General features: G+C 36.3%; 2 protein-coding genes across 6 annotated transcripts in view; one reads left to right on the forward strand and one right to left on the reverse strand.

Annotated features, from left to right (window-relative positions):
- LOC117324373 (mucin-21-like) overlaps nt 1–5,405 on the forward strand; it is a 69,464-nt gene extending 64,059 nt beyond the window's left edge. For all 5 annotated transcript variants that reach the window (XM_033880201.1, XM_033880223.1, XM_033880212.1 and 2 more), the window contains one exon: nt 1,099–5,405. In XM_033880201.1, coding sequence (XP_033736092.1) covers nt 1,099–1,326 — 228 coding nt within the window. In that variant the 3' untranslated portion in view covers nt 1,327–5,405. The remainder of the gene's footprint in view (nt 1–1,098) is intronic.
- A 171-nt stretch (nt 5,406–5,576) lies between these two features.
- LOC117319975 (cadherin-23-like) overlaps nt 5,577–27,824 on the reverse strand; it is a 151,503-nt gene continuing 129,255 nt past the window's right edge. Inside the window, exons 26-37 of the mRNA XM_033874943.1 lie at nt 27,490–27,703; nt 24,408–24,712; nt 22,281–22,532; nt 20,592–20,680; nt 20,303–20,389; nt 17,311–17,379; nt 13,473–13,539; nt 12,779–12,909; nt 12,607–12,647; nt 11,188–11,251; nt 8,672–8,746; nt 5,577–8,192 (exon numbers count right to left, since the gene is read on the reverse strand). Coding sequence (XP_033730834.1) covers nt 7,928–8,192; nt 8,672–8,746; nt 11,188–11,251; nt 12,607–12,647; nt 12,779–12,909; nt 13,473–13,539; nt 17,311–17,379; nt 20,303–20,389; nt 20,592–20,680; nt 22,281–22,532; nt 24,408–24,712; nt 27,490–27,703 — 1,659 coding nt within the window. The 3' untranslated portion in view covers nt 5,577–7,927. The remainder of the gene's footprint in view (nt 8,193–8,671; nt 8,747–11,187; nt 11,252–12,606; nt 12,648–12,778; nt 12,910–13,472; nt 13,540–17,310; nt 17,380–20,302; nt 20,390–20,591; nt 20,681–22,280; nt 22,533–24,407; nt 24,713–27,489; nt 27,704–27,824) is intronic.

Raw genomic sequence — 27,824 nt, forward strand, 5'->3', positions numbered from 1 at the left:
ATTTCCGCAGATTTGTTATATATCATTTGGTTTAAGATATAAATGTCAAACCTAATTAATATCAGTGTTCAAACTGAACGTCAATGTTAAGGCATAATAATAATTACTGAAGTCGAACAGATTGCGCTGAACACTTTTTTGTGAAACATCATAATACAAATGCACCGTGTTAAGATAATGATGAGTTCTCCATATAGGCAATATTCGATACCAGTAAAACGCAATTATTTTTTGTTACAAAGTGGTTATTCAGAAGGTGCCAACAAGATTTTTCCGACTCTCTTTTACATGTGAGTCAAATAATCGACTCTCTTTTACCCGTGAGTTGTATCATTGACTCTCTTTTACCTGTGAGTCGAAAAATCGACTCTTTTTACCTATGAGTCGAATAACCGACTCATTTTTACCTATGAGCCGAATGATCGACCTTCTTCCCTTTGAGTTTTATCTTCCACTTCACTCTCCTTTACCTTTGAGTTGTATAATCGAATCTCTTTTACCCTTAAATTGTATGATCGACTCCTTTTTACCCGTGAATCGAATATTCAACCCTCCTTTACATGTCAGTCAAATAATCGACACTGTTACCCTTTGGTTCTATCTTTGACTCTCTATTACCTATGAGTTGCATAACCGAGTCCCTTTTACTCTTAAATTGTATAATCGTCTCTCTTTTTACCCTTGAGTTGTATGATCGACTCTCTTTTACCCTTGAGTTGTATCTTTGACTCTCAATTACCTGTGAGTTTATCATCTACTCTCTTTTACCCTTGAGTTGTATGATCGACTCTTTTTTACCATTGCGTTATATCTTCGTCTCTGTATTATCTGTGAGTTATATCATACTCTCTTTTACCCTTTAGCTGTATCTTCGACTCTCTATACCCGCGAGTTGTTTCATCGTCTGTTTATTAATTATGAGGTGTATCCATTGCTCTCAATAACAGTGAGTTAATAATATACTCTTTTTTTTATCTGTGTGTTGTATAAGCAACTTTGTTTTGCCTGTGAGAAGTATAATCGAATCTTTATTTCTTGTGAGGTGCATCATTCACTCGACCTGTAGCTGTTTACTTGGTTGTTTGCTCTAATCCTCAGATCCAAAGAACAGTGAACAACACCAGCACTTACTACGAGTTAAGCTGTGTTAATGCCTCCTGTTCCACGACTTCCAACAGGTATTGTTGTACCACAAATGACTGCAACCAAGACGAAACAAAGTTCAGCGGAAGTGGTCATCAGCTCACCAGCTCCGGAATCCTCCACATTCTCACCATACTGGCCACACTTTTCGTCACACGACAGGCGGTGATGGTCGGAGAATGATATGTTTAAAATCTGTCCTATCACACAACGGTATTGAACGGTTAGATTTGCATTTCATACCAGATAAAAAGTGTGGTCTCATGTAAAATTATTCTTAAAGATATACACTTTCTGTAACAACTTCTGAAAAACAAACAGACACATGAAAAGTCTCGTAAATTGATATCTATATCATTGATGTTCTGATGAACACTGACTGTGTATGCGCGATATATCTTGTCTCAAATTTGAATTCCCTTTCTCTCCCCCCCCCCCCCCCCGTCCCAATGGCTATCATGTTTAGGAGTAAATACTAGAACAATATCAATATCAATATCAATATCCTTTGTTATCAATGCGTACACATGGAGGCCAGACAAGAACAGGTCATGTTTTATATTATGCTGCTCACTGACAGGTTGATTGATAATCATACCTGGTCACGTGATATGCATGTGATTACTCAGCTACCTCAGATCAAAACAACAAACGAGCGCAGACACAATACTGAGGAATCATTAAAATAATAAAATTACAGTCTTTGTTAATTTTTCATAAACTATGATATAATTAGATTGGCTAGTATTTCAACGCTTGTTCGACAAAGCAAAAGAAGGAAAGCTAACCATTGAGTCCCTATAAGAATAAAAGACTTGCATAAACAGAGAGAGAGAGAGAGAGAGAGAGAGAGAGAGAGAGAGAGAGAGAGAGAGAGATGCTATTTTTCTTTTTCTGATATCGACTATGCAAAAATGTTTGCCAGATTTTCCCATAATCTTGTGAAAATGGTATGGACTTGTACGCCTACGAATTTTCTCAGGATTTAAACTATTAAGAGTCTACAGAAGCTAGTTTATGAACAGTCAAATCTACGTGGCCACATTCAGAAGTAAACAAAAATTAACGATATGTTTGAAACAACGTGCAGTGTTAGAAGCTGTATTTACTTGTTCTGTATCAAAGGTATATGACGCTATAGCTGAGGGTTGCCTTGTTACATTACATTTCTGTTGAAATTTGTTATCAGAGCAAATTCAAGTCAAATTGCTTATATCATAAAAGAATGGTTATTGGTTAGCTGTGATAAGTTTAAGAGGTGTATATATGTATATTTTTGATGTATAAGCTGATATCGATAACTTGTTATAAAGACACGACGCCAGACCGATGTAAACCGTTGATAACACTTCAGAATATGTTGGACTGCGATATAGATGAAATTTATGAACTGAAGAAACCGGTATATAAGAAGTGTATATACAAATGTATGCTGTCATTACCAGTACTTATAAAGTGTATATACACTTGTATGCTTTCGTTACCGGTACTGATGAAGTGTATATGTACTGTCATTACCGGTATTGATGAAGTGTATATGTACTGTCGTTATCAGTAGTGATGAAGTGTATATGTACTGTCGTTATCGGTAGTGATAAAGTGTATATGTACTGTCATTACCAGTGTTGATGAAGTGTATATGTACTGTCATTACCGGTACTGATGAAGTGTATATGTACTGTCGTTACCGGTACTGATGAAGTGTATATGTACTGTCTTTACCAGTGTTGATGAAGTGTATATGTACTGTCATTACCAGTGTTGATGAAGTGTATATGTACTGTCATTACCGGTACTGATGAAGTGTATATGTACTGTCGTTACCGGTACTGATGAAGTGTATATGTACTGTCATTACCGGTACTGATGAAGTGTATATGTACTGTCGTTACCGGTACTGATGAAGTGTATATGTACTGTCGTTACCGGTACTGATGAAGTGTATATGTACTGTCGTTATCGGTAGTGATGAAGTGTATATGTACTGTCGTTATCGGTAGTGATGAAGTTGTATGTACTGTCATTACCAGTGTTGATGAAGTGTATATGTACTGTCATTACCAGTGTTGATGAAGTGTATATGTACTGTCATTACCAGTGTTGATGAAGTGTATATGTACTGTCGTTATCAGTAGTGATGAAGTGTATACGTACTGTCATTACCGGTATTGATGAAGTGTATATGTACTGTCGTTATCGGTAGTGATAAAGTGTATATGTACTGTCATTACCAGTGTTGATGAAGTGTATATGTACTGTCGTTATCGGTAGTGATAAAGTGTATATGTACTGTCATTACCAGTGTTGATGAAGTGTATACGTACTGTCGTTACCAGTGTTGATGAAGTGTATATGTACTGTCGTTATCGGTAGTGATAAAGTGTATATGTACTGTCATTACCAGTGTTGATGAAGTGTATATGTACTGTCATTACCGGTACTGATGAAGTGTATATGTACTGTCGTTACCGGTACTGATGAAGTGTATATGTACTGTCGTTACCGGTACTGATGAAGTGTATATGTACTGTCGTTATCGGTAGTGATGAAGTGTATATGTACTGTCGTTATCGGTAGTGATGAAGTTGTATGTACTGTCATTACCAGTGTTGATGAAGTGTATATGTACTGTCATTACCAGTGTTGATGAAGTGTATATGTACTGTCATTACCAGTGTTGATGAAGTGTATATGTACTGTCGTTATCAGTAGTGATGAAGTGTATACGTACTGTCATTACCGGTATTGATGAAGTGTATATGTACTGTCATTACCGGTATTGATGAAGTGTATATGTATTGTCGTTACCAGTACTGTTGAAGTATGCATAAAATGTCGTTACCGGTACTGTTGAAGTATGCATAAAATGTCGTTACCGGTACTGTTGAAGTGTATATATACTCTTATTACCAGTACTAATGAAGTGTATATATACTATAATTACCAGTACTAATGAAGTGTATATGTACTGTCGTTACCAGTACTAATGAAGTGTATATGTACTGTCTTTTTTGACTTGTATCTAAATTTATATTACTTCTCCAGTGAATTTCGAATGAAGTCTATGAAACACATAATAAATCTCGGTTTATTTTTCTTTCGGAATACAAGGACTTAATTCCGAAATTTCGACAAAATAATATTGATGGTTTTTTTTTTCGATATAAGTGCATGTGAATGCCTCATTCCCTTTTGAGCTCTACATTATTTATTGATATCCTAAAAATGAAGAACTCACTAAGTGTTTGAGTTAATACTATGCATATTCTCGACAAAAACTGTTTGCCTTTTAAGGGGATTCAGGGACCTAGTGTGGAGATGGACGAAACTCACTGCAGTCATATGAATGTATGTATGATATGTGGGTATTACCTAGTATCATACTTTATAAAGGTATTTCATCTGTAACTTTTTCTTTTTTACTTATGTCTACCACCGTAAAATATTTGTGCTTGATTTAGACGTGCTACTGTAAGACCTATATCATTTGCTTATTTACCATTTCAGTTTGCTTAGGAATTTACTAGTTAAGAACAATATTTTATAACGTTGTAACGCTGTGTAAATTAAATATTGCTGTAAGAAACATCACATGGGTGACATTGATTGATCTCAATGTTTAACTACGTGATATGGTAGTACGATCCTGGTTCTCGTTAGTAATGAGTTGAGAGAAACAGTATCAGCGTAACGTAACCTACCTTTCCAATGCTAACATATAACTGGTATTTACTACACACTGAAAATCAAGATATCACAGGAAACAACATATTAGTTTTTATTTAGATTAAGTATGACAACGACCACTTGGATAGTACTAAGTGGGAAATGTATCATCAGTAGTCATTAATTCATTAAAAAATATACTCACACATGGACTCTATGTCTTATTCGCGAAAATTTCGCTTAGTAAAATGTCTTCATCGTATCTAAAATATTAATTCAACGTAAGTGTTCTGTATTGTCCTCAATCAACAATTAAGATATGGATTGCTCTGGAACCCAAACCCAAAGTACACGGCTTAGTAGTTATAAAAATACAAAACATAACAAAACAAAAAACAATGACACAGTTTGAAGTCCTGTAATCATATAAAACATATTTTAATTATAAAATAATCACATTTTTGAAATATAACTGAACATGAAAATGATGCCACACACGTATGATTTTAATATGTAAAACTAATCTTAAAAAAAAAGTAAATTATTTTAGACAATATGTTGATTGTATCCGTCCTTTGAATAAACTTTTCTCTACATTTTCTCTTCTGTTATTTTTACAATAAACACCAATTATTTACAAAGTAACAAATTCATGGATTATAATTCATGTCAATATATTAGATAGAGACATAAACGTAAACACTGTACAGAGACCAAACATTGAGGACACACTGTACGGGGTCAAACATTGAGGACACACTGTACGGGGTCAAACATTGAGGAACCACTGTAAAGAGACCAAACATTGAGGAACCACTGTACGGGGTCAAACATTGAGGACACACTGTACGGGGTCAAACATTGAGGACACACTGTACGGGGTCAAACATTGAGGAACCACTGTAAAGAGACCAAACATTGAGGAACCACTGTACGGGGTCAAACATTGAGGAACCACTGTAAAGAGACCAAACATTGAGGAACCACTGTACGGGGTCAAACATTGAGGACACACTGTACGGGGCCAACATTGTGGACAGACTGTACAGAGACCAAACATTGAGGACAGACTACAGAGACCAAACATTGAGGACAGACTACAGAGACCAAACATTGAGGACAGACTGTACAGAGACCAAACATTGAGGACACACTGTACGGGGTCAAACATTGAGGAACCACTGTAAAGAGACCAAACATTGAGGACACACTGTACGGGGTCAACATTGTGGACAGACTACAGAGACCAAACATTGAGGACACACTGTACGGGGTCAAACATTGAGGAACCACTGTAAAGAGACCAAACATTGAGGACACACTGTAAAGAGACCAAACATTGAGGAACCACTGTAAAGAGACCAAACATTGAGGAACCACTGTAAAGAGACCAAACATTGAGGAACCACTGTAAAGAGACCAAACATTGAGGACACACTGTACGGGGCCAACATTGTGGACAGACTGTACAGAGACCAAACATTGAGGACACACTGTACGGGGCCAACATTGTGGACAGACTGTACAGAGACCAAACATTGAGGACAGACTACAGAAACCAAACATTGAGGACAGTCTGGCCGAATGAAGACCTCACCCAGGAGGACCAGACCCTGATGATAGTGTGACGACCTGGATCAGAAGGACCACACATTGATGGAGATGTGTATACCTGGATCAGAAGGACCACACCTTGATGGCGATGTGTAGACCTGGTCAGAAGGACCATAACCTGATGGAGATGTGTAGACCTGGATCAGAAGGACCATAACCTGATGGAGATGTGTAGACCTGGATCAGAAGGACCACACCTTGATGGAGATGTGTAGACCTGGTCAGAAGGACCATAACCTGATGGAGATGTGTAGACCTGGATCAGAAGGACCACACCTTGATGGAGATGTGTATACCTGGTCAGAAGGACCACAACCTGATGGAGATGTGTATACCTGGTCAGAAGGACCACAACCTGATGGAGATGTGTAGACCTGGTCAGAAGGACCACAACCTGATGATGGTATGACAAAATTGAAGTGAATACAAAATGCATTATCAATGCGAGAATACATCAGAACGCTGTATCAGACATAAAAGTATGGGCCTCAAATGTAAACAAATCAATTAGGTTACAGGTGTAAGTTACTTTTCTACCAATCAAGCGGTCACTACTTGTTGGGAAGCTCAAAGGTAATGTTTGGATATACAAGGATCTCTTTATAAACACAGACAAGAAGTTTTCGTTTATTTGTCTCTGATATCAAAGAACAGATTTTAACGGAAACAACACATAACATTTTATTTATGTATATATCTAACTGAAGCGTCAATAATATAATTGTTGAAATATTCTCTCCAAGTTCCTACGTTATTCTTGTTGATTTTCTTATAAACAATGAAACGCTGTTAATAAATGCGAATCTGTTTAAACGGCCTTGTTGTTCTCTACACAAAATTCACCCCGGGATATTTCCCCTAAAAAACATCAACATACGGACACACAATTAACATAAGGACATTTTTTGTCAGTCAAAAATCATCATACTGACACAAAATAACATTTATTGAATCGGGGTAGATGTATTTATGATATGACTAGAGTCGAACGAATCAGCGGTCTGGATTACTGTTCCGTCGTATAAAGGAAACTATTCTGGATTACTGTACCATCGCATATTACAAACATCAGGGGTGTATAATCAACATTCCGGATTACTGTACTAGCTTATACAGGGAACAAACATCACTGGTATCGATTATAAGGTAGTCTGAGATCTATCAATTACATTTGTATCTATATTAAATGTGTGCTTTTCTAGAGTAAACGCACTTATTTCGACGCGCTCAAATTTTAGCGAAATACCGAAATAAAACAGATTGACGCCATGTTGAATTAGAAATACCGAAATGCTTGACACCAGAAACAATACACACAATCGAATATTATCGCAATCCTAGTTCAGAGAAAAGCTTCCAGCGCAAAATCCGCTAAATTAAGATTACCGCGTCAATATGAACACATATGCTTACTGTATATGTACACGGCGAATAACAACACTGTGATTTCGGTTATATAACACACGCTTTCCGATTATGCACTCTGATAAGATGATATTCATCATTATACTTCTGTAGTTTCCACTTGGAGGCAGGGATTATCGAAATCAAAATGAAAGTCTGATTCCTCCTCCGAATCCTCCTTGTGGCCATTCTGTTCCTTCTCCATATCGTGCATGGATAGAACCATCTGGAGAGGATCTATGTCCTTGTCTGGCTGGTAATAGTCCTCTGTATACATATCCATCACAGCCTCTTTCTCCTCCGTCGTGTGGTAATCAGGAGTCAGGCCTTCCGTACCAACCTCGTTAGAATCGAGCGAGTTTTGACTGGAAATGTTATAAACTATAATATAGCGACAACCATAAAAGTACTCTAAGATAACATACATCTGACTATTTTATCAGAGAACAAAACAAATAAAGTATACTTATTCGGGAACGCTACGTGTTTGCAGCTCTGCTGTATCGTTTGACGTACTTGTGGGACATTATTTTGGTGTCTATTCGACTGCATTATACCAACACAGCATTTTTATCTTAAATTTTTATCTGTACTATTAGAACACCCTTTTTATCTGTACATGTAGGCCTTGACCACGTGATTGTAACCCCAACTTTTTTAAAATTCCATATACATTGTATTCCAGCCATTTAGAATTCCATAGATCTCAGCGCAATATTGTTTGGCCCAAAATACCATGGCTGTCGATGGACTGTAAAGCATAATCAATCAATCAATTAACCAATCAATTAACCAATCAATTGGTTATTAACCAATCAATCAATCAGTCAAAATACACACGAACCTGTCTGTATCACTCATTCTGTCCATTTCTGTCATGACAGGTAGGGGTACGTCTTTATTAAGAATAGGGTTGGTTCTGTAAAAAAAATAGATCAAAAACAATGTTACATTTGCAATTCATATATAGCAAATCTTCTTCGTCATCATTACAATTAATAAAGTAGTGATTATTGTCAGAAGAAATAGATGTACAGTTTTACCTTCAAATAACCATGATATCATAGCACATAGCGAGCTTATGATGACAACTTTACGATCGTGATCAAATCTAAAACCAGTACCCTATAACAGGAGCACATATCCAAACCTCAATACTGATACAAATAAGCTACAACATTATACCACCAACTGGACACATAATGAAAAATAATAAAATCAAAACTTTGTAAGTAAAAAATAAGCCACTTTTTTCATCAACTCAAAACTTAATAGAAAAATAAGCCATATCTTTTTCATCATAAACTCAAAACTAAGTAAAGATTAAGCTTACTGACACGTCAGGGAGGACCCTGCAAAGTGTTTGTATCGATACCTGCACTTAACCCAAGTCATACACTGACATAGGATAACTATATTCCTAGTTATAATTTAAGTAAAAGCAACCCTGATGCTGACCATAATGAAGTTTTTAAACTTATAATGTGTGTAGGCATTTCACATTGTACATCATGTGAAATTTTAGAAAGCTTGAACTTCTGTACAGGGACTTAGATAATACTTTTTGACAGTATATTTAGGGTTGTATTTTTAGTAATCTTGATCTTCGTTTTTTTGAAACCTCTATTTTGCACATCTGCACATCACAGTGTAACACCATGTTAAGTTTCAATGAAAAACAGCACAAACAATATTTAAGTCGAAAGTCTGGATGGCCGGTCAGACAGACAGATTACTGGCAAACCTTATGTACACTCTTCAATAAAAGCCAACAAAGCACATTATAACCAATTCTTTTTTAACAGAAGAATATGGAGCTGAAACCCGTGAACACTTGATTTCTATCTAAAATTATTTTAACCTTCAAAGTTGAAAAGCAATTGCAATCAAGCACCTTAAGAAAGTAGCATTGTATGAAGTATCACTTTGATTGGCAAAAGCATGCTTCAGACGAGTTATTGCATGGAAACTGATTTTCCATATTTAGCAACAGTGATCTTGTACGCCCTTTCAATAAGAACACACTGTATGAGATTTGGGTTTAATCGGCACAAAGAAATATCATGTTATTGCAAGGAAACTAATTTTCTATTCATCGTAACAGTGACCCTGATCTTTGACCTTTCGAACTATCAATAAATTTTAAACAAAAACAATTTAAGCATAGAAGTGCTGAAAGAATTTTAAGTCAGACTCGCTGATAGTAACTGTGACCTTGACCTTTTGACGCTGAAATGCAATACCAAGCCAGCACTTCCTATAAGGAGCACTATGTGAAGTTTGAGTTCGATCGGCCAAAGGAAGTTATTGCACGGAACTGAAAGTGCTGACATACAGACAGACGAACGGACGGACGGACGGACACGGTGATTACTATAGGGCATTCGCACTTTCATGTGGGACTCTAATAAGCCACGACTTTATGACATCAACAAAAAACGCAGTAAAAATAAGCATCACCTTTTTATCATCACCTCAACTCTTAGTAAAAAATAAGTATCTTTTTTTATAATCATCATCAACACAAAGCTTGGTCGAAAATAAGCTAACTTGAAAATATCAACTCAAAACTACAGCTATATTTCAGTAACGCATTGAAGACAATTAAACACAACTATATCAGTTATTTATCAAATAAACATAATTCACAATTAAACATTAGTAACCCATTAAATAGAAATAACTCATGGCTATATATAAGTAACCCACTGAATAAACAAATCCAAAATTGTATATCATTAACCCATTGAATAAAAATAGCCCACAGCAATAGATCAGTAACAGATTACTTAAATGAAAATAATCCACAGCTATATATCAGCCTTTTGATAAGGTCGATACGCCTTTTGATAAGATTGACACATGGTTTTATTCATCTAAATATATTGACCGAGGACAGGTCAATGCGATGATAGTTTTATTATAAATGACCGACTGGAAATTCAATAATAACATTTGTACATGCAATGATAAAAACTGATTTTTGAAGCAATTTTAAATATTTCATTGCATAATTTGTCAATAATATAACACTCTAATAATCAGATTGTGTTTGTCATGTTTCAAAATCGGGCAAGATATTTCACACAATACCAAGGGGAGGTAATTCATAATAAAAAAATCTATTGTTAGATACACCCAGTCAACCAGCACTTCTTACCAGTTTCCTTTTGAATGATCAGGTAATGTGACTTTTTATCGGGAATCATGCGACATTATTTAAGCCAATCAGAGCGTGTGAAAAAATAGTATTATTATATTAATACTAGTTACATACAAGCAGTGGCCAAGCCAATGTTTGTACCGGTAATAGTAAGCGAATACTTTTTTAATTAATTCATCAATTTAAACAGTACTTACATTGAAGCGTAAACATTACTGCCTGGAACTATCGAACTCTTTTTCTCTGACGAATCCTTTTCATCTAATATCAGAAGAATAAGGGATTAACAAGTTATGTACTTAATCAAATAATTAAGAGTATTGGTTGTTTTAATTTTGATGTTGTGTAAGTTGAGCTGTGCCATAATAAAATGCAAAGGTTTTTACAAAGTATTGTACCAGATAACCATACTCTGACGATATAGTTGCACTAAAGTATAGTGCTTATGTCTGTTTTATAAATTCCATTGATGTCATTTTTTACGTTAAGGACTGACAGCATAAATTTCTAAGCCAATGAAAATGCTTGTTACAAACAAGATAAGATTAAATTGCTATATATACAATATTTCAAAAAAAAAGAATAAAGACTCCTGCTAGGGGTTATATAGAAATATAGAGACCTCTGCTAGGGATCACAAAAAGGAATGTACTAGAAATAAAAAGCTTCGTTTACGTAGACCCAGTAATGGAGGTTTTAAAGACGGATCCAGACTCCTGTTAGGGGTTATATAGACCCCGGTTAGGGGTTATATTATACAATTATTGACTGTTGTTGAGGTGTACACGACACTTTACGAACCTGATCATCGAGAACACACGCCGAGGCGAACAAACTCTTGACTAGGTTCGTATAGTCTCGTGTACACCGAACACAAAAAGCAAATTTTTGTTTTTGTAATATGGCCAACTAAACAAATGAAAAAAAAAATTCCCAAATCCAAACCATGTTAACTTAAATTTTCGAAGTCGCCATGCGTACTGACTTTTGTCTCTTAAATATTGTCCGAATAGTTTTGTTGCACCTGAAGTATTTTTTCGTGTGTACAACAAGTACTTTTTCTTCAAATATCTTGTAATTCCTCTTCTTTTACCGTAGCGAAACGTTGTTGGGGTATCTCGTCTGCCATATTGTAAACAAAGTGATGCCGAATAATCGTTTGTTTCAAGCATTCTGATTGACTACTGTCCAAAGTAACACGTTGCATGATTGGAGGCAAAGATTGCACGACCAGGTTGTGCTGAAGATAGCACGAGCAGGTTCGTAATGCCTGGGGAATTTCCCAGCTTAGTTATTTTAAGCACGAACATATATACCCACTTATAGATCCTTTGGTGGAAAACTGGAAATTGGCCAAAGAAAATTAAGCAAACACTCCTGTTACGGATATATAGACCCCGCGTAGGGGTTATGCAGACATATATACCCCGGTTAAAGGTGATATATAGATAATCGCTTCACAGACTAACCCAAAGGAAAGTATATAGTGTACCATCTTCATCGTAATCAATCTACTGCTTAAAATATACATCTAAGAATTGAAACATGGCAATTGTTCTTTAAAACTCTGAGTAAAAAGGTGTATAAGTTGGCGTTTATTAATACTAGGTACTAACCTTTTGTTGTGACAGTGGCTGCCTTCAATTTTCGCTTGAATCTAAAAAAATGGGAGAGTAAGGTTGTATTATCTTTAATACATTTATGATTTAATTACATTCATGTATATAAGACAGAAAGTTCTAAAATAAACAGCTTAGATGGAAATAGATGAAAATACAGATAACTTACTTTCCTTGACTACGACAAGCTACGACAGTGAGGATACAAATGATCACAGCCTCCAGAATAGTAGCCCCTACTAATATCATGGTTTGTTTGAATCCTTCGTCTTCCTTTTCCACTGGTGTTTTAAAGGCCTCCTACAAATTGATATATTGTTCCCACATTTCTGATGCTAATCACTATTTAACATTATGCGTACACATCATACATTATGTAACGCTAATAGAAAATAATTCCCATAACAATAGGAAAACAAAGAATTTGTGAGATTGGTTCTGAACTATTCTTTCTTCCTGATATGTTATGAAGATCGGGACAGGTCCTTATTGGAAACAAGTCAAAAGTATTACCCTTCTGTTTGTCCAAAGACATATTATTTGTTAGATTTGCTCGAGTGCTGCGGGAAAATGTAAATATAGTAGATATATAAATAGATAAGATATGATTAGTAATAACGACGGCATGGTCCAATATAGGTACTGGATCCTAACAAACAGGGGTCTAAAAATGACTTAAGCGTTGAGAAGCGCTATTATCATCTATAGGATTTTGTCAATATTATTTTTTGTACAAATATATATACATATATCTAAATCACTCCTAGACCTACATGGATATATTTAGTCCCCAGCATGATACTACAGCGTGAGACTCCACCATATCCTAACGATTATATAGGACTTTACATAGAATACATTACCTCAATAGATATAAGTTGGTATCTTATCCGTGTGTTTATAAGTTCACTGCCAAATCTGTCCACCAATCTAAACAATAGAAAGGTTGAGAACTACAAACACCTCATCTTGATTCATAAGTACAATACAATTTTGATAGCAATTTACAATCCAGTCTACCACAAAGTTAAAACATTTAGAATTTACAAATAGGAACTGTTTTATTGCACCTTCCCGTACTGACTTTATCTTTTAACCTCTTCATTGTTTCCTCGCCATTTCAAATTCGTAGCATTACTTACAGGACCAAGTCCATGAAAGACAAAAAAAAATAAAAAAAAATATGCTGTTATAACAGTCAAATTCATTTAGGCTCTGCTGTATCTACATATCTAAATATACGGGGATAGGGGAGGCTTATGTATCATACAGATTACAGTCATGAGGGGATGGTTTATATGTACCATACAGATTACAGTCATGAGGGGATGGTTTATATGTACCATACAGATTACAGTCATGAGGGGATGGTTTATATGTACCATACATATTACAGTCATGAGGGGATGGTTTATATGTACCATACAGATTACAGTCATGAGGGGATGGTTTATATGTACCATACATATTACAGTCATGAGGGGATGGTTTATATGTAGCATACAGATTACAGTCATGAGGGGATGGTTTATATGTAGCATACAGATTACAGTCATGAGGGAATGGTTTATATGTACCATACATATTACAGTCATGAGGGGATGGTTTATATGTACCATACATATTACAGTCATGAGGGATACTTACAGTCATGAGGGGATGGTTTATATGTAACATATAGATTACAGTCATGAGGGGATGGTTTATATATAACATACAGATTACAGTCACGAGGGGATGGTTTATATGTAGCATACAGATTACAGTCATGAGGGGATGGTTTATATATAACATACATATTACAGTCATGAGGGGATGGTTTAGATGTAACATATAGATTACAGTCATGAGGGGATGGTTTATATGTAACATACAGATTACAGTCATGAGGGGATGGTTTATATGTAACATACAGATTACAGTCATGAGGGGATGGTTTATATGTAACATACAGATTACAGTCATGAGGGGATGGTTTAAATGTAACATACAGATTACAGTCAAGAGGGGATGGTTTATATGTACCATACATATTACAGTCATGAGGGGATGGTTTATATGTACCATACATATTACAGTCATGAGGGGATGGTTTATATGTAACATACACATTACAGTCATGAGGGATGATTACTGTCGTGAGAGGGTGGTTAGATTAATCATTACAAACTACGCTGATATGTGAAAAGTTTAGACTGGTCCAATGATTATGAGTATTTTGTTATCATTACAGCAGACAAGTTTAATCCAATATGCCGCTCTATAAATCCACTCCAAATAAAAGAACCGGTGATTTGTGTAAATTAACTTTGCGTTTAAATTATCAGCTTTGACAATTATAATATAGTACATACTCTGACATAATCATCTGATGACAGTAATAATACAGTACATACTCTGACATAATCATCTGATGACAGTAATAATCTAGTACATACTCTGACATAATCATCTTATGACAGTAATAATCTAGAACATACTCTGACATAATCATCTGATGACAGTAATAATACAGTACATACTCTGACATAATCATCTGATGACAATAATAATACAGTACATACTCTGACATAATCATCTGATGACAGTAATAATACAGTACATACTCTGACATAATCATCTGATGACAGTAATAATACAGTACATACTCTGACATAATCATCTGATGACAGTAATAATATAGTACATACTCTGACATAATCATCTGATGACAGTAATAATACAGTACATACTCTGACATAATCATCTGATGACAGTAATAATCTAGTACATACTCTGACATAATCATCTGATGACAGTAATAATACAGTACATACTCTGACATAATCATCTGATGGCAGTAATAATACAGTACATACTCTGACATAATCATCTGATGACAGTAATAATACAGTACATACTCTGACATAATCATCTGATGACAGTAATAATATAGTACATACTATGACATAATCATCTGATGACAGTAATAATATAGTACATACTCTGACATAATCATCTGATGACAGTAATAATATAGTACATACTCTGACATAATCATTTGATGACAGTAATAATCTAGTACATACTCTGACATAATCATCTGATGACAGTAATAATACAGTACATACTCTGACATAATCATCTGATGACAATAATAATACAGTACATACTCTGACATAATCATCTGATGACAGTAATAATACAGTACATACTCTGACATAATCATCTGATGACAGTAATAATCTAGTACATACTCTGACATAATCATCTGATGACAGTAATAATCTAGTACATACTCTGACATAATCATCTGATGACAGTAATAATACAGTACATACTCTGACATAATCATCTGATGACAATTATAATATAGTACATACTCTGACATAATCATCTGATGACAGTAATAATATAGTACATACTATGACATAATCATCTGATGACAATTATAATATAGTACATACTATGACATAATCATCTGATGACAGTAATAATAGAGTACATACTCTGACATAATCATCTGATGACAATTATAATATAGTACATGCTATGACATAATCATCTGATGACAGTAATAATATAGTACATACTATGACATAATCATCTGATGACAGTAATAATATAGTACATACTCTGACATAATCATCTGATGACAGTTATAATACAGTACATACTCTGACATAATCATCTGATGACAGTAATAATCTAGTACATACTCTGACATAATCATCTGATGACAGTAATAATCTAGTACATACTCTGACATAATCATCTGATGACAGTAATAATACAGTACATACTCTGACATAATCATCTGATGACAATAATAATACAGTACATACTCTGACATAATCATCTGATGACAGTAATAATATAGTACATACTCTGACATAATCATCTGATGACAGTAATAATACAGTACATACTCTGACATAATCATCTGATGACAGTAATAATACAGTACATACTCTGACATAATCATCTGATGACAGTAATAATACAGTACATACTCTGACATAATCATCTGATGACAGTAATAATATAGTACATACTCCCACATAATCATCTGATGACAATAATAATATAGTACATACTATGACATAATCATCTGATGACAGTAATAATATAGTACATACTCTGACATAATCATCTGATGACAGTAATAATATAGTACATACTATGACACAATCATCTGATGACAGTAATAATATAGTACATACTATGACACAATCATCTGATGACAGTAATAATATAGTACATACTATGACACAATCATCTGATGACAGTAATAATATAGTACATACTATGACACAATCATCTGATGACAGTAATAATATAGTACATACTATGACATAATCATCTGATGACAGTAATAATATAGTACATACTCTGACATAATCATCTGATGACAGTAATAATAAAGTACATACTCTGACACAATCAGCTGATGACAGTAATAATATAGTACATACTCCGACATAATCATCTGATGACAGTAATAATATAGTAAATACTCTGATATAATCATCTGATGACAGTAATAATCTAGTACATACTCTGACATAATCATCTGATGACAGTAATAATAAAGTACATACTCTGACACAATCAGCTGATGACAGTAATAATATAGTACATACTCTGACACAATCAGCAAGTGACAATTATGATATATACTCATCCCGACATAATCAGCTGGTGATAATTCATAGTACATACTCCGTTATTTCACTGGCAGTAAGAATCCGGCCAGTCGATGGTTCCTTCACATAGAATGTTAGAATTGACCTGGAAAATAAGGACAGATCAACTCAATTAACTTCAGCTAAAGAACACCTGGCGACACATATATTCAACTGATATATCTATGTTGCTACCATTACAATATCCTTTTTTTATTCGTTGTGTTACTGTCAAAAAACTGTATCGCATGTTTTAAAAACGGAATAAAAAACTACTTCCGTTTTAAAATCGAACAAATCGCAGTTATGGATAATTAAATTAGAAATAAGTTTCCGTTTGTGACTCATGGTAACATACACAAACATGAAACATACTTATATATTTCAATTTTTACTCAAGTTGGACTCAATGAAACTACCAAACTTAATCTGTTTCATTTGCTCATGAATTTGACCAGATTATCACTGATCAGTACGTATGAATACATGGTTAAAATCCTTCCGCGGTACGATTTCACTTTTTCTGCATTGTTGTTATCAACATGAAATAATTATTAAGATTATCAAGTTTATAATGTATTTTTTTTTTTTTTTGTACTATATTCGTTTATTATATAATTTTAACAACTGAAATACTAGTTTGAAAATCATTGTGTTTTTGTTTTATTAATAGAACACTTGTTTAGATAACTCCACTCAAATATTCAAAGACGACGCCGCGAAATCGAACTTCACAGCTGATTATAAGGCAAAGTATACCGTCAGATTCATTATCCGCCCTTCCATGAATTCTGGAGTTATCCTATCACTGTTTATGGTGATGTTAAATTGTATCTAATATTTATTTAATATTTATTCAATAGTTCGGAAACCGAGCTGGAGTGCTGAGCAATGTGTGTTTTTTTTTATGTTTATGAGGTGTTAACACAAACTCTCTTAACATTTTACGGTCACGAGACAAATGTTCCAAAATGGACTTTTAAATTTTTATGTTTGGGATATAAATTTGTAATAAGGAATGATAAGAAAGTGTGTATTTGTTTGTTTTTTTCTGTTGATACAATATCCGCACCTAATGACACCGACATAGCTACCAGTGTACAAGGGAAAAGGGACGTTTGAGGCTTAGGCCTGCGGTAGATGCTGCAGCGGCCGCCGTTTCATTCAATTGACTACGATTAATGACAGCGATTTAATAATTTTGTCGAACAACTTTGTTTTGATAATTCATTCATGGTTATTGAGATCCACTGCATATAGGGAATCACAAGGGAGGTGGGAGTATAATTTTGGTTCGCCACAATCAATGTAATATCTCGCCTCCTCGCGAAGTCAATTTCACCATCATCAAATTCTATTTCGTTCGACTCAAACCCCCGATTAATCGGCATATCCATAAAGATATAATGTATTCTTGTATTTTATGAAAGACCAGATATGCTAAATACTTCTATAATGACAAAATAATGCGGTTTTAATCCTAATATTTCGGACTATTTTACTCGACCGACTAGACATGCACAATCCGGAACTCCTCGGGCTTTTCCGGATTTGGACTTGCACAAGCTTCGAGACATTAATATCTAGACCGACTTTTTTATTCGAAAAAAAACCAGTTGGAATATAAGGATTGAATCTTGATTTGGTCGATTTCATGGGGTCATGAATTGAGTTGCTCTTGAGACAAATTCAACAGGAACTGCTTCGGAGTTCATTAGATTTGTCTCAAGAGCAACTCAATTCATGACCCCAAAAAATCGACCAAATCAAGATTCAATCCTTAAATAAATATGTACTTCCTGGATAACGCTGTCCTACCGGTGGTGTTAACTTACTGAGTAGTATCCATTTACATGCTATAATTTATATAAATATGTACTTCCTGGGTAATTCTGTTCTACCGGTGTTAACTTACTGAGTAACATCCACTATGTACTACCTTGGTAACGCTGTTCTACCGGTGTTAACTTACTGAATAACTTCAATTTACATGCTATAAAGTTATATGAATATGTACTACCTTGGTAACCTGTCCTACCGGTGTTAACTTACTGAGTAACATCCACTATGTACTACCTGAGTAACGATGTCCTACTGGTGTAAACTTACTTAGTAACATCAACTACCTACTACCTTGGTAACCTGTCCTACCGGTGTTAAATTACTGAGTAACATCCACTATGTACTACCTTGGTAACCTGTCCTACCGGTGTTAACTTACTGAGTAACATCCACTATGTACTACCTTGGTAACCTGTCCTACCGGTGTTAACTTACTGAGTAACATCCACTATGTACTACCTTGGTAACCTGTCCTACCGGTGTTAACTTACTGAGTAACATCCACTATGTACTACCTTGGTAACCTGTCCTACCGGTGTTAACTTACTGAGTAACATCCACTATGTACTACCTTGGTAACCTGTCCTACCGGTGTTAACTTACTGAGTAACATCCATTTACATGCTATAAAGTTATATAAATATGTACTACCTGGGTAACCTGTCCTACCGGTGTTAACTTACTGAGTAACATCCACTATGTACTACCTTGGTAACCTGTCCTACCGGTGTTAACTTACTGAGTAACATCCACTATGTACTACCTTGGTAACCTGTCCTACCGGTGTTAACTTACTGAGTAACATCCACTATGTACTACCTGGGTAACCTGTCCTACCGGTGTTAACTTACTGAGTAACATCCACTATGTACTACCTTGGTAACCTGTCCTACCGGTGTTAACTTACTGAGTAACATCCACTATGTACTACCTTGGTAACCTGTCCTACGGGAGTTAACTTACTGAGTAACATCCACTATGTACTACCTGGGTAACCTGTCCTACCGGTGTTAACTTACTGAGTAACATCCACTATGTACTACCTGGGTAACCTGTCCTACCGGTGTTAACTTACTGAGTAACATCCACTATGTACTACCTTGGTAACCTGTCCTACCGGTGTTAACTTACTGAGTAACATCCACTATGTACTACCTGGGTAACCTGTCCTACCGGTGTTAACTTACTGAGTAACATCCACGCTGCCGTCGTCTTTCGTGTACACATTGACCTCGTCCGGCACAAAGGTGTACCCAGTAAGTTTCGTCAGTTCACTGTAAACGACAGAACATCCCTTAGGAATCATGCCATTATTAGTTGTCCTCCTATCTCCGATATAAATCGGTATATATGGCAGTTCTTACGTCCAGGCGTTTACCTTAGTACGCTTTTATTTAGACATTTATGAAAAAATAAATGATTTAGTTTTAAGATTAAATTTGAAATAAAATGTGCTTTTTCTTAATATAAACTTACTCTGTGACGTCTGATTTGATATCTTCCACGTTTTGCTTGGTCCGATGAAATACCATTTTCGCCATTTGATAATCGACTATAATATCTATCTGTAAAAATACAATTAATCCGATGATAGGACAGTACTAACCATGAACAGTACTAAAGAAACACGTACGAATATATCTAATCTCACAGGAATACTTTACATACTTAAGCACGATTATGACCGATTATTCAAAGACTGACTGACTTTAAGCAATGCTGGCATTTGGTAGTCGTAACATTTCAGATCTCAAATGTTCGGGCTCTATCAACATACTAGAAAGTTAAACTTAAGTTCAGCTGTACTGTTGTCAGCCTTGTCCCTCGCTACTATACCTTGAGTTCAGTTGTACTGTTGTCAGCCTTGTCCCTCACTACTTTACCTTGAGTTCAGTTGTACTGTTGTCAGCCTTGTCCCTCGCTACTATACCTTGAGTTCAGTTGTACTGTTGTCAGCCTTGTCCCTCACTACCTTACCTTGAGTTCAGCTGTACTGTTGTCAGCCTTGTCCCTCGCTACCTTACCTTGAGTTCAGTTGTACTGTTGCCAGCATTGTCCCTCGCTACTTTACCTTGAGTTCAGTTGTACTGTTGCCAGCATTGTCCCTCGCTATTGTACCTTGAGTTCAGCTGTACTGTTGTCAGCCTTGTACCTAGCTACTTTACCTTGAGTTCAGCTGTAATGTTGTCAGCCTTGTCCCTCGCAATTTTACCTTGAGTTCAGCTGTACTGTTGCCAGCCATGTCCCTAGCTACTATACCTAGAGCTCAGCTGTACTGTTGCCAGCCTTGTCCCTCGCTACTTTACCTTGAGTTCAGCTGTACTGTTACCAGCTATGTCCCTCGCTACTTTACCTTCAGTTCAGCTGTAATATTGTCAGCCTTGTCCCTCACTATTGTACCTTCAGTTCAGCTGTACTTTTGCCAGCCTTGTCCCTCGCTACTTTACCTTGAGTTTAGTCGTACTGTTGTCAGCCTTGTCCCTCGCTACTATACCTTGAGTTCAGCTGTACAGTTGCCAGCCATGTCCCTCGCTATTGTACCTTGAGTTCAGCTGGACTGTTGTCAGCCTTGTCCCTCACTACTTTACCTTCAGTTCAGCTGTACCGTTGCCAGCAATGTCCCTCGCTATTGTACCTTGAGTTCAGCTGTACTATTGCCAGCCTTGTCCCTCGCTACTTAACCTTGAATTCATCTGTACTGTTGTCAGCCTTGCCCCCCGCTACTATACCTAGAGTTCAGCTGTACTGTCGCCACCCTTGTCCATCGCCACAAAACCTGAGTTCAGCTGTACTGTTGCCAGCCTTTTCCATCGCTATTTTACCTTGAGTTCAGCTGTACTGTTGCCAGCCATGTCCCCCGCTACTTTACCTTGAGTTCAGCTGTTCTGTTGCAGCTGTACTGTTGTCAGCGTTGCCCCTCGCTACTTTACCTTGAGTTCAGCAGTACTGTTGCCAGCCTTGTCCCTCACTACTTTACCTTGAGTTCAGTTGTACTGTTGTCAGCCTTGTCCCTCACTACTTTACCTTGAGTTCAGTTGTACTGTTGTCAGCCTTGTCCCTCGCTACTATACCTTGAGTTCAGTTGTACTGTTGTCAGCCTTGTCCCTCACTACCTTACCTTGAGTTCAGCTGTACTGTTGTCAGCCTTGTCCCTCGCTACCTTACCTTGAGTTCAGTTGTACTGTTGCCAGCCATGTCCCGCGCTACTACTGTGATGGTAATTGTACCCGACATATCCTCCTCAAACAGCATATTTGTGGTGACGGTCCCATTACTAGACAGACAAACCGGTGCTTTGGTCCTGTATTCCTTACATGATCTTGCTGCTGACTTTATTTTGGCAGGCATCTGTATGTCTCCCTGGATCTCAAATGAATGAACGCTATTGATATCGCTATCATTGTCCGACACCTTTCCCTATAAAATAATAATTTGACACGTACAATGTATTTAGGAAATTACTGCTCAAGCGTAAGTTCATGTATCAATAACGATACACGGTTGTGATGTTTAGTGTTGATAAATAATTGCGTTTCCTGCATTTAACATCCAAAATGAGCCCTCGTCAGCAAAAATTAAAAACACCGGTTTCCATAAATTTCATGTTATGAAAAGTTAGATACATCAAACAGAAAATACAGAAAACAAGAAAAAAAAAAACAACAACAAAACAAATATCAAAATGTGGAGGATAAAATCAAACGGAGGCATCCATTTTGTAGCATCATTTTCATAATATGTCTATAATGTGACGTTATAACTGATTTCTTCCTAACACATCAATGTCACGCCGTAACTGATCTCTATGTTGTTAGACTATCTATGTATGTATATCTATCACAATAACGAGAAACACAATTATATTCATAAAAACACTAGGACATACGACAAGTTTATTACACATACAGAACTAGATAATATACGATAAGTGAAATACACATACAGAACTAGATAATATACGATAAGTGAAATGCACATACAGAACTAGATAATATACGACAAGTGGAATACACATACATAACTAGATAATATACAAGTGAAAACACATACAGAACTAGATAATATACGATAAGTGAAATACACATACAGAACTAGATAATATACGATAAGTGGAACAGGTATACAGAACTAGATAATATACGACAAGTGGAATACACATACATAACTAGATAATATACAAGTGAAAACACATACAGAACTAGATAATATACGATAAGTGGAATACACACACAGAACTAGATAATATACGATGAGTGGAATACACATACATAACTAAATAATATACGATAAGTGGAATGCACATACAGAACTAGATAATATACGACAAGTGGAATAAACACACAGAACTAGATAATATACGACAAGTGGAATACACATACAGAACTAGATGATATACGATAAGTGGAATAGTTATACAGAACTAGATAATATACGATAAGTGGAATACACACAAAGAACTAGATACTATACGATAAGTGGAATAGGTAAACAGAATTAGATAATATACGATAAGTGGAATACACAAACAGAACTAGATAATATACGATAAGTGGAATAGGTATACAGAACTAGATAATATACGATAAGTGGAATACACACACATAACTAGATAATATACGACAAGTGGAATACAAACACAGAACTAGATAATATACGATAAGTGGAACACACGTAAAGAACTAGGTAATATACGATAAGTGGAATACACATTAAAATTAGATAATATACGATAAGTGGAATACACATAAAAATAGATAATATACGATAAGTGTAATACACAAACAGAACTAGATAATATACGATAAGTAGAATATGCATACGGTACTAGATAACATAAGACAAGTGAAATATTGTATCTTGAAATAGCAATTGTTTATCATGCGTACATGTACTATTCTACATTGCTTTTTTATGTGGAAAAAAACGCTAATATTATCCCAAAGATGCATATGGAGGCTCACATATGGTGAGTTATGGTGCCCCACGAAACAAGAGCATACACTTGTTTTCACTTATTATTTGTCATTTATAAACTTTTAATACAAAAAATAACGCCCACGTTACCTCGCAATTGACATGAACTTTGATATTTACTGTACATTCTAGACGTTTACGGCTCCAATAAATAGATTGACAAGTTAAACTTTAAGGAAACAATCCTTTAGACTTTAGATAAGTCAGCAACAGTCTAGAATTAAGTCAAACTATTGATTTCTAGATAAGTTGATATCGATTATTACTGAATCTAAAAAACACCATTTCATTTAATTAGGGGGCTTGTTGAATACTTACTACGAAATCATATATTGTTGTATTAAGTTTGACGTTTTTCCTGACTCCCGTATTGAACACTTCCTCATTAAATACAGGTGGACTGTCGTTTTTGTCTCCTAGGGTCACTATAAGAGTCTGTGTAGCGTTGATCGCTACAGGATTTCCCTGAGTATTATTGCAGGTTTCGTTTCTCAGTGAGGCGTCTCTTGCTTCCACGTAGATTTGGACTGTAGGGGAACTCTCGCGATCTAAATCCGTCACAATAGTCACCACTCCAGTGGTCTCGTTTATACGGAAGTATTGGTAGTATTCCCCAACGTGTTCTAATAAAATAATTAAATAAAGAGATATGCATTGCTAAAATTCCTAACGTTTCTTATGAAATAATTCAATACAAAGATATGTTTAAGTGGTATTCCACAACGTTTTCTAATGAAATTATTTAATACAGTCATAAATACTGGTTTTATTCCTAGACCATTTCTAATTAAAAATTTGAAACAGAGCAACAAATTTTAGTATTATTATTAAAAACGTCCGAATATAATGCCGACAATGGCAAGCGTAGTCTACGATCACACAAGTATATGTGCGTTTAATAAATCACAATACGAGCTTGTCCAAGCGTAGACTACACTAATGGCTGTCACGCTCTACAGCACATCACATCTGGGACGAGGTTTCTTCCGATATTTCAAGTATCTTACCATGGGAAGTCAACTATTTACATACATTAACAACAATACTCCTCGTTTTAATACTTGAATGTATTTAAAAACATTAATTGTATTCGACAAGAACCACCAAGTCAATCCCATACATGGCGAGGGAAACATAAACAACTCTTCCGCAGCAGAAACCCAACGCCCATTCACAAGCTCAGCGAAGCGTTGACAATATATATCAGCAACGAATGAATCAAAGAAGCCTTCGCCGTTACCTGGTTGGCGTCCACGAACATATGTATCTGCAGAGCACAGGGCGACTATCGAACCAATATCAAGTCCTGTACAGGAATTCAAACCATCCTGCAACATTCCCCAGCATGAGAGCTTCTCCCTCCTTTATTCTCCATAGGACCACGATCCGTGCAGCGACGGCAAACCGAAATTATCAAGTTTGGTGCTGCCCCCAGCATCGGCAGGATCCAACGCAACACACATCGTGGTGAGACGAAAAACATCACGGACTCAGCTGACAAGCCCGAGGCATCACGTGACATAGAACCCTGAGGTAGAGCATGTTGAGGGACGAAATTTTCCGATCCTCAATTACCTAGGGTCATTCCGAACAATCTACTTCCCTCTGACGACCTACCGCCACAGATTGGGAAAAGGGCTAACTGCAACAAAGCAACTCGTGAAATTGACACCCGTCTCTGTCTGTACAGGAACGACAGGCAGTTTTAAGATCATGCCATTGCTACGGTCAGTAACAAAAGTACCTACTCAGATGGGGCTTAATTTTACAATAATACCTTGTCGCAGATATAGTGACATTATATATCTCCCTACCCATTATACCGACACCGGTAAGGCATGTCCTTTTATGTGTCTACGTCGTTGCTTAGCATAAGTTAGGGAACACGAAGTACCATTAAAGAGACTTTGGTAAGTTGCAGCCTGAGAGCAGATAGTGTGGTGCATTAACTCCGAGGCAAAACGTGAGGCAATATCAAGGGGAATAAAGGTAATGAAAGACTGTAGAAAAGAACAAATCAAACTGGAAACCAAATGAAACCGCCTCCTGTGGTTGTATTGGATGTTTCCGTTGTCCTTCCGCAGCTTAATAATTCATAGATCACCTTCAATTCAAGTTGTCGTCGACGACTTGTATCGACTTGGCCATTGGTCTGTGGACAAACGCATTCATAAAGAACTACTCGACAAATCAGCAAATTGAATTATAAAATTATGAACGGTCTTCTTAGCTTGCCGGTACGAAGTCCATGTGAACTATGGCTAATTCCCGACGTTGGCAGCTAGGTTAACATTTATAACATAGATGTGTGGTACCAATGAGGAAACTGAAAAAGTATTTCCCTATATTTTTTGTGACACGATCTTTACATTGGTACTAAATGTGATCTCACCTTGACCTTGACTTATGTTATATATTCTCCAATGTCAAACCTCCTTGTGCCAAAAGTGAGTACCCATAGGTAATTCACAACTCACCGATCCAGGTCATGAACCGATAGATAGTGTCTAAGGCACAACATTTACTAGTCACTGTTTTGGGCGTTATTCCTAATCAGAAATATGAATTAAGAGGTGATATGGTTTGGTTTAGTTTGGTTTCATTTGCTTAACTTCTTAACAGCTAAGGTCATTTAAGGACGACCTCTTGTGCGTGCGATATGCAAGGGTTTGGCGAGTGGGTATGCGTGGTTTTGGAGGATGCGGTATGTTTGTGTTTAGTCTCCTTGTGATAGGTCGGAACTTTTGCCGATTTATATTGCTACCTCACTGAAGGATACTGCAGAAGACGCCCAGCATGACAACCCCACCCGGTTACAAACTGACAACGGGCGAACCAGTCGACCCACTCCTAATATGCTGAGCGCTAAGCAGGAGTAGCAACTACAATATACGACTTAAAAAAGGAGGACTCTTGGGCGGTAAGAAAGAAGAAAAATATAGTTCGACCAGGGGGTTCCCAAATGAGTAAGCAACTCCTGCTTATATGGCAAATCATAGAAAATAGAGATCAGGTTGAGAACGGGATGGCCAAATACTCATATCAGGTGCTCGCTTGTTACTCTGATGTCCACCTGGTATTTTTGGTCAGACGTTTAGACCAGCAGATTTATTTCATTAGGTCACCTGGGGGAAAACTCAAGTGAACTGTTATAACCCCTCTTTTGTCCACCGTAACAGTGGCATTGCTATCGCCTAGCACGGGATTGACCACCATGCCTGTTGGATGTGCCTTCATCTTCGCCAAATGAATCTAATCTAATGAACATTTTTATTATGCACGGAGGTAGCTTAGTCTGAAATTAAATTGAATTTAGGCTTCGTGCCTAAACGTTTTATTTGAAAAACAAACCTCGTTTCTTTTGTGCCACTAGTATACATATGTGTTCATCAGCACTTACTTATGCTGTAGGTCGTGACAGAGTCAGAGTCGTTGTCATATGCCACCACAGTTGTAACTACAACATTGATCGTGTTCTCCATCACCATCACATTTCTTTCACTGTGCTCGAACTGAGGGGGTTTATCGTTTACGTCCTTGATCAAAACCTTCAGATCCTCGGAGACCGTCGACAGTGACTTAGGTGTACCGTGGTCTGTAGCGTTAACTCTAAACTGTAAAAATACCGAATGTTTAAATGATTCTTTCCAAGCAATTATTATGTATCAGCTTCGATGGTATCCCATCGAACTTGTACCCTTTCATATTTACAATGCACACTGCTTGTTTATATAA

The sequence above is a fragment of the Pecten maximus genome, chromosome 1 (genome assembly GCF_902652985.1).
Source record: "Pecten maximus chromosome 1, xPecMax1.1, whole genome shotgun sequence".
Classification (NCBI taxonomy): domain Eukaryota; kingdom Metazoa; phylum Mollusca; class Bivalvia; order Pectinida; family Pectinidae; genus Pecten; species Pecten maximus.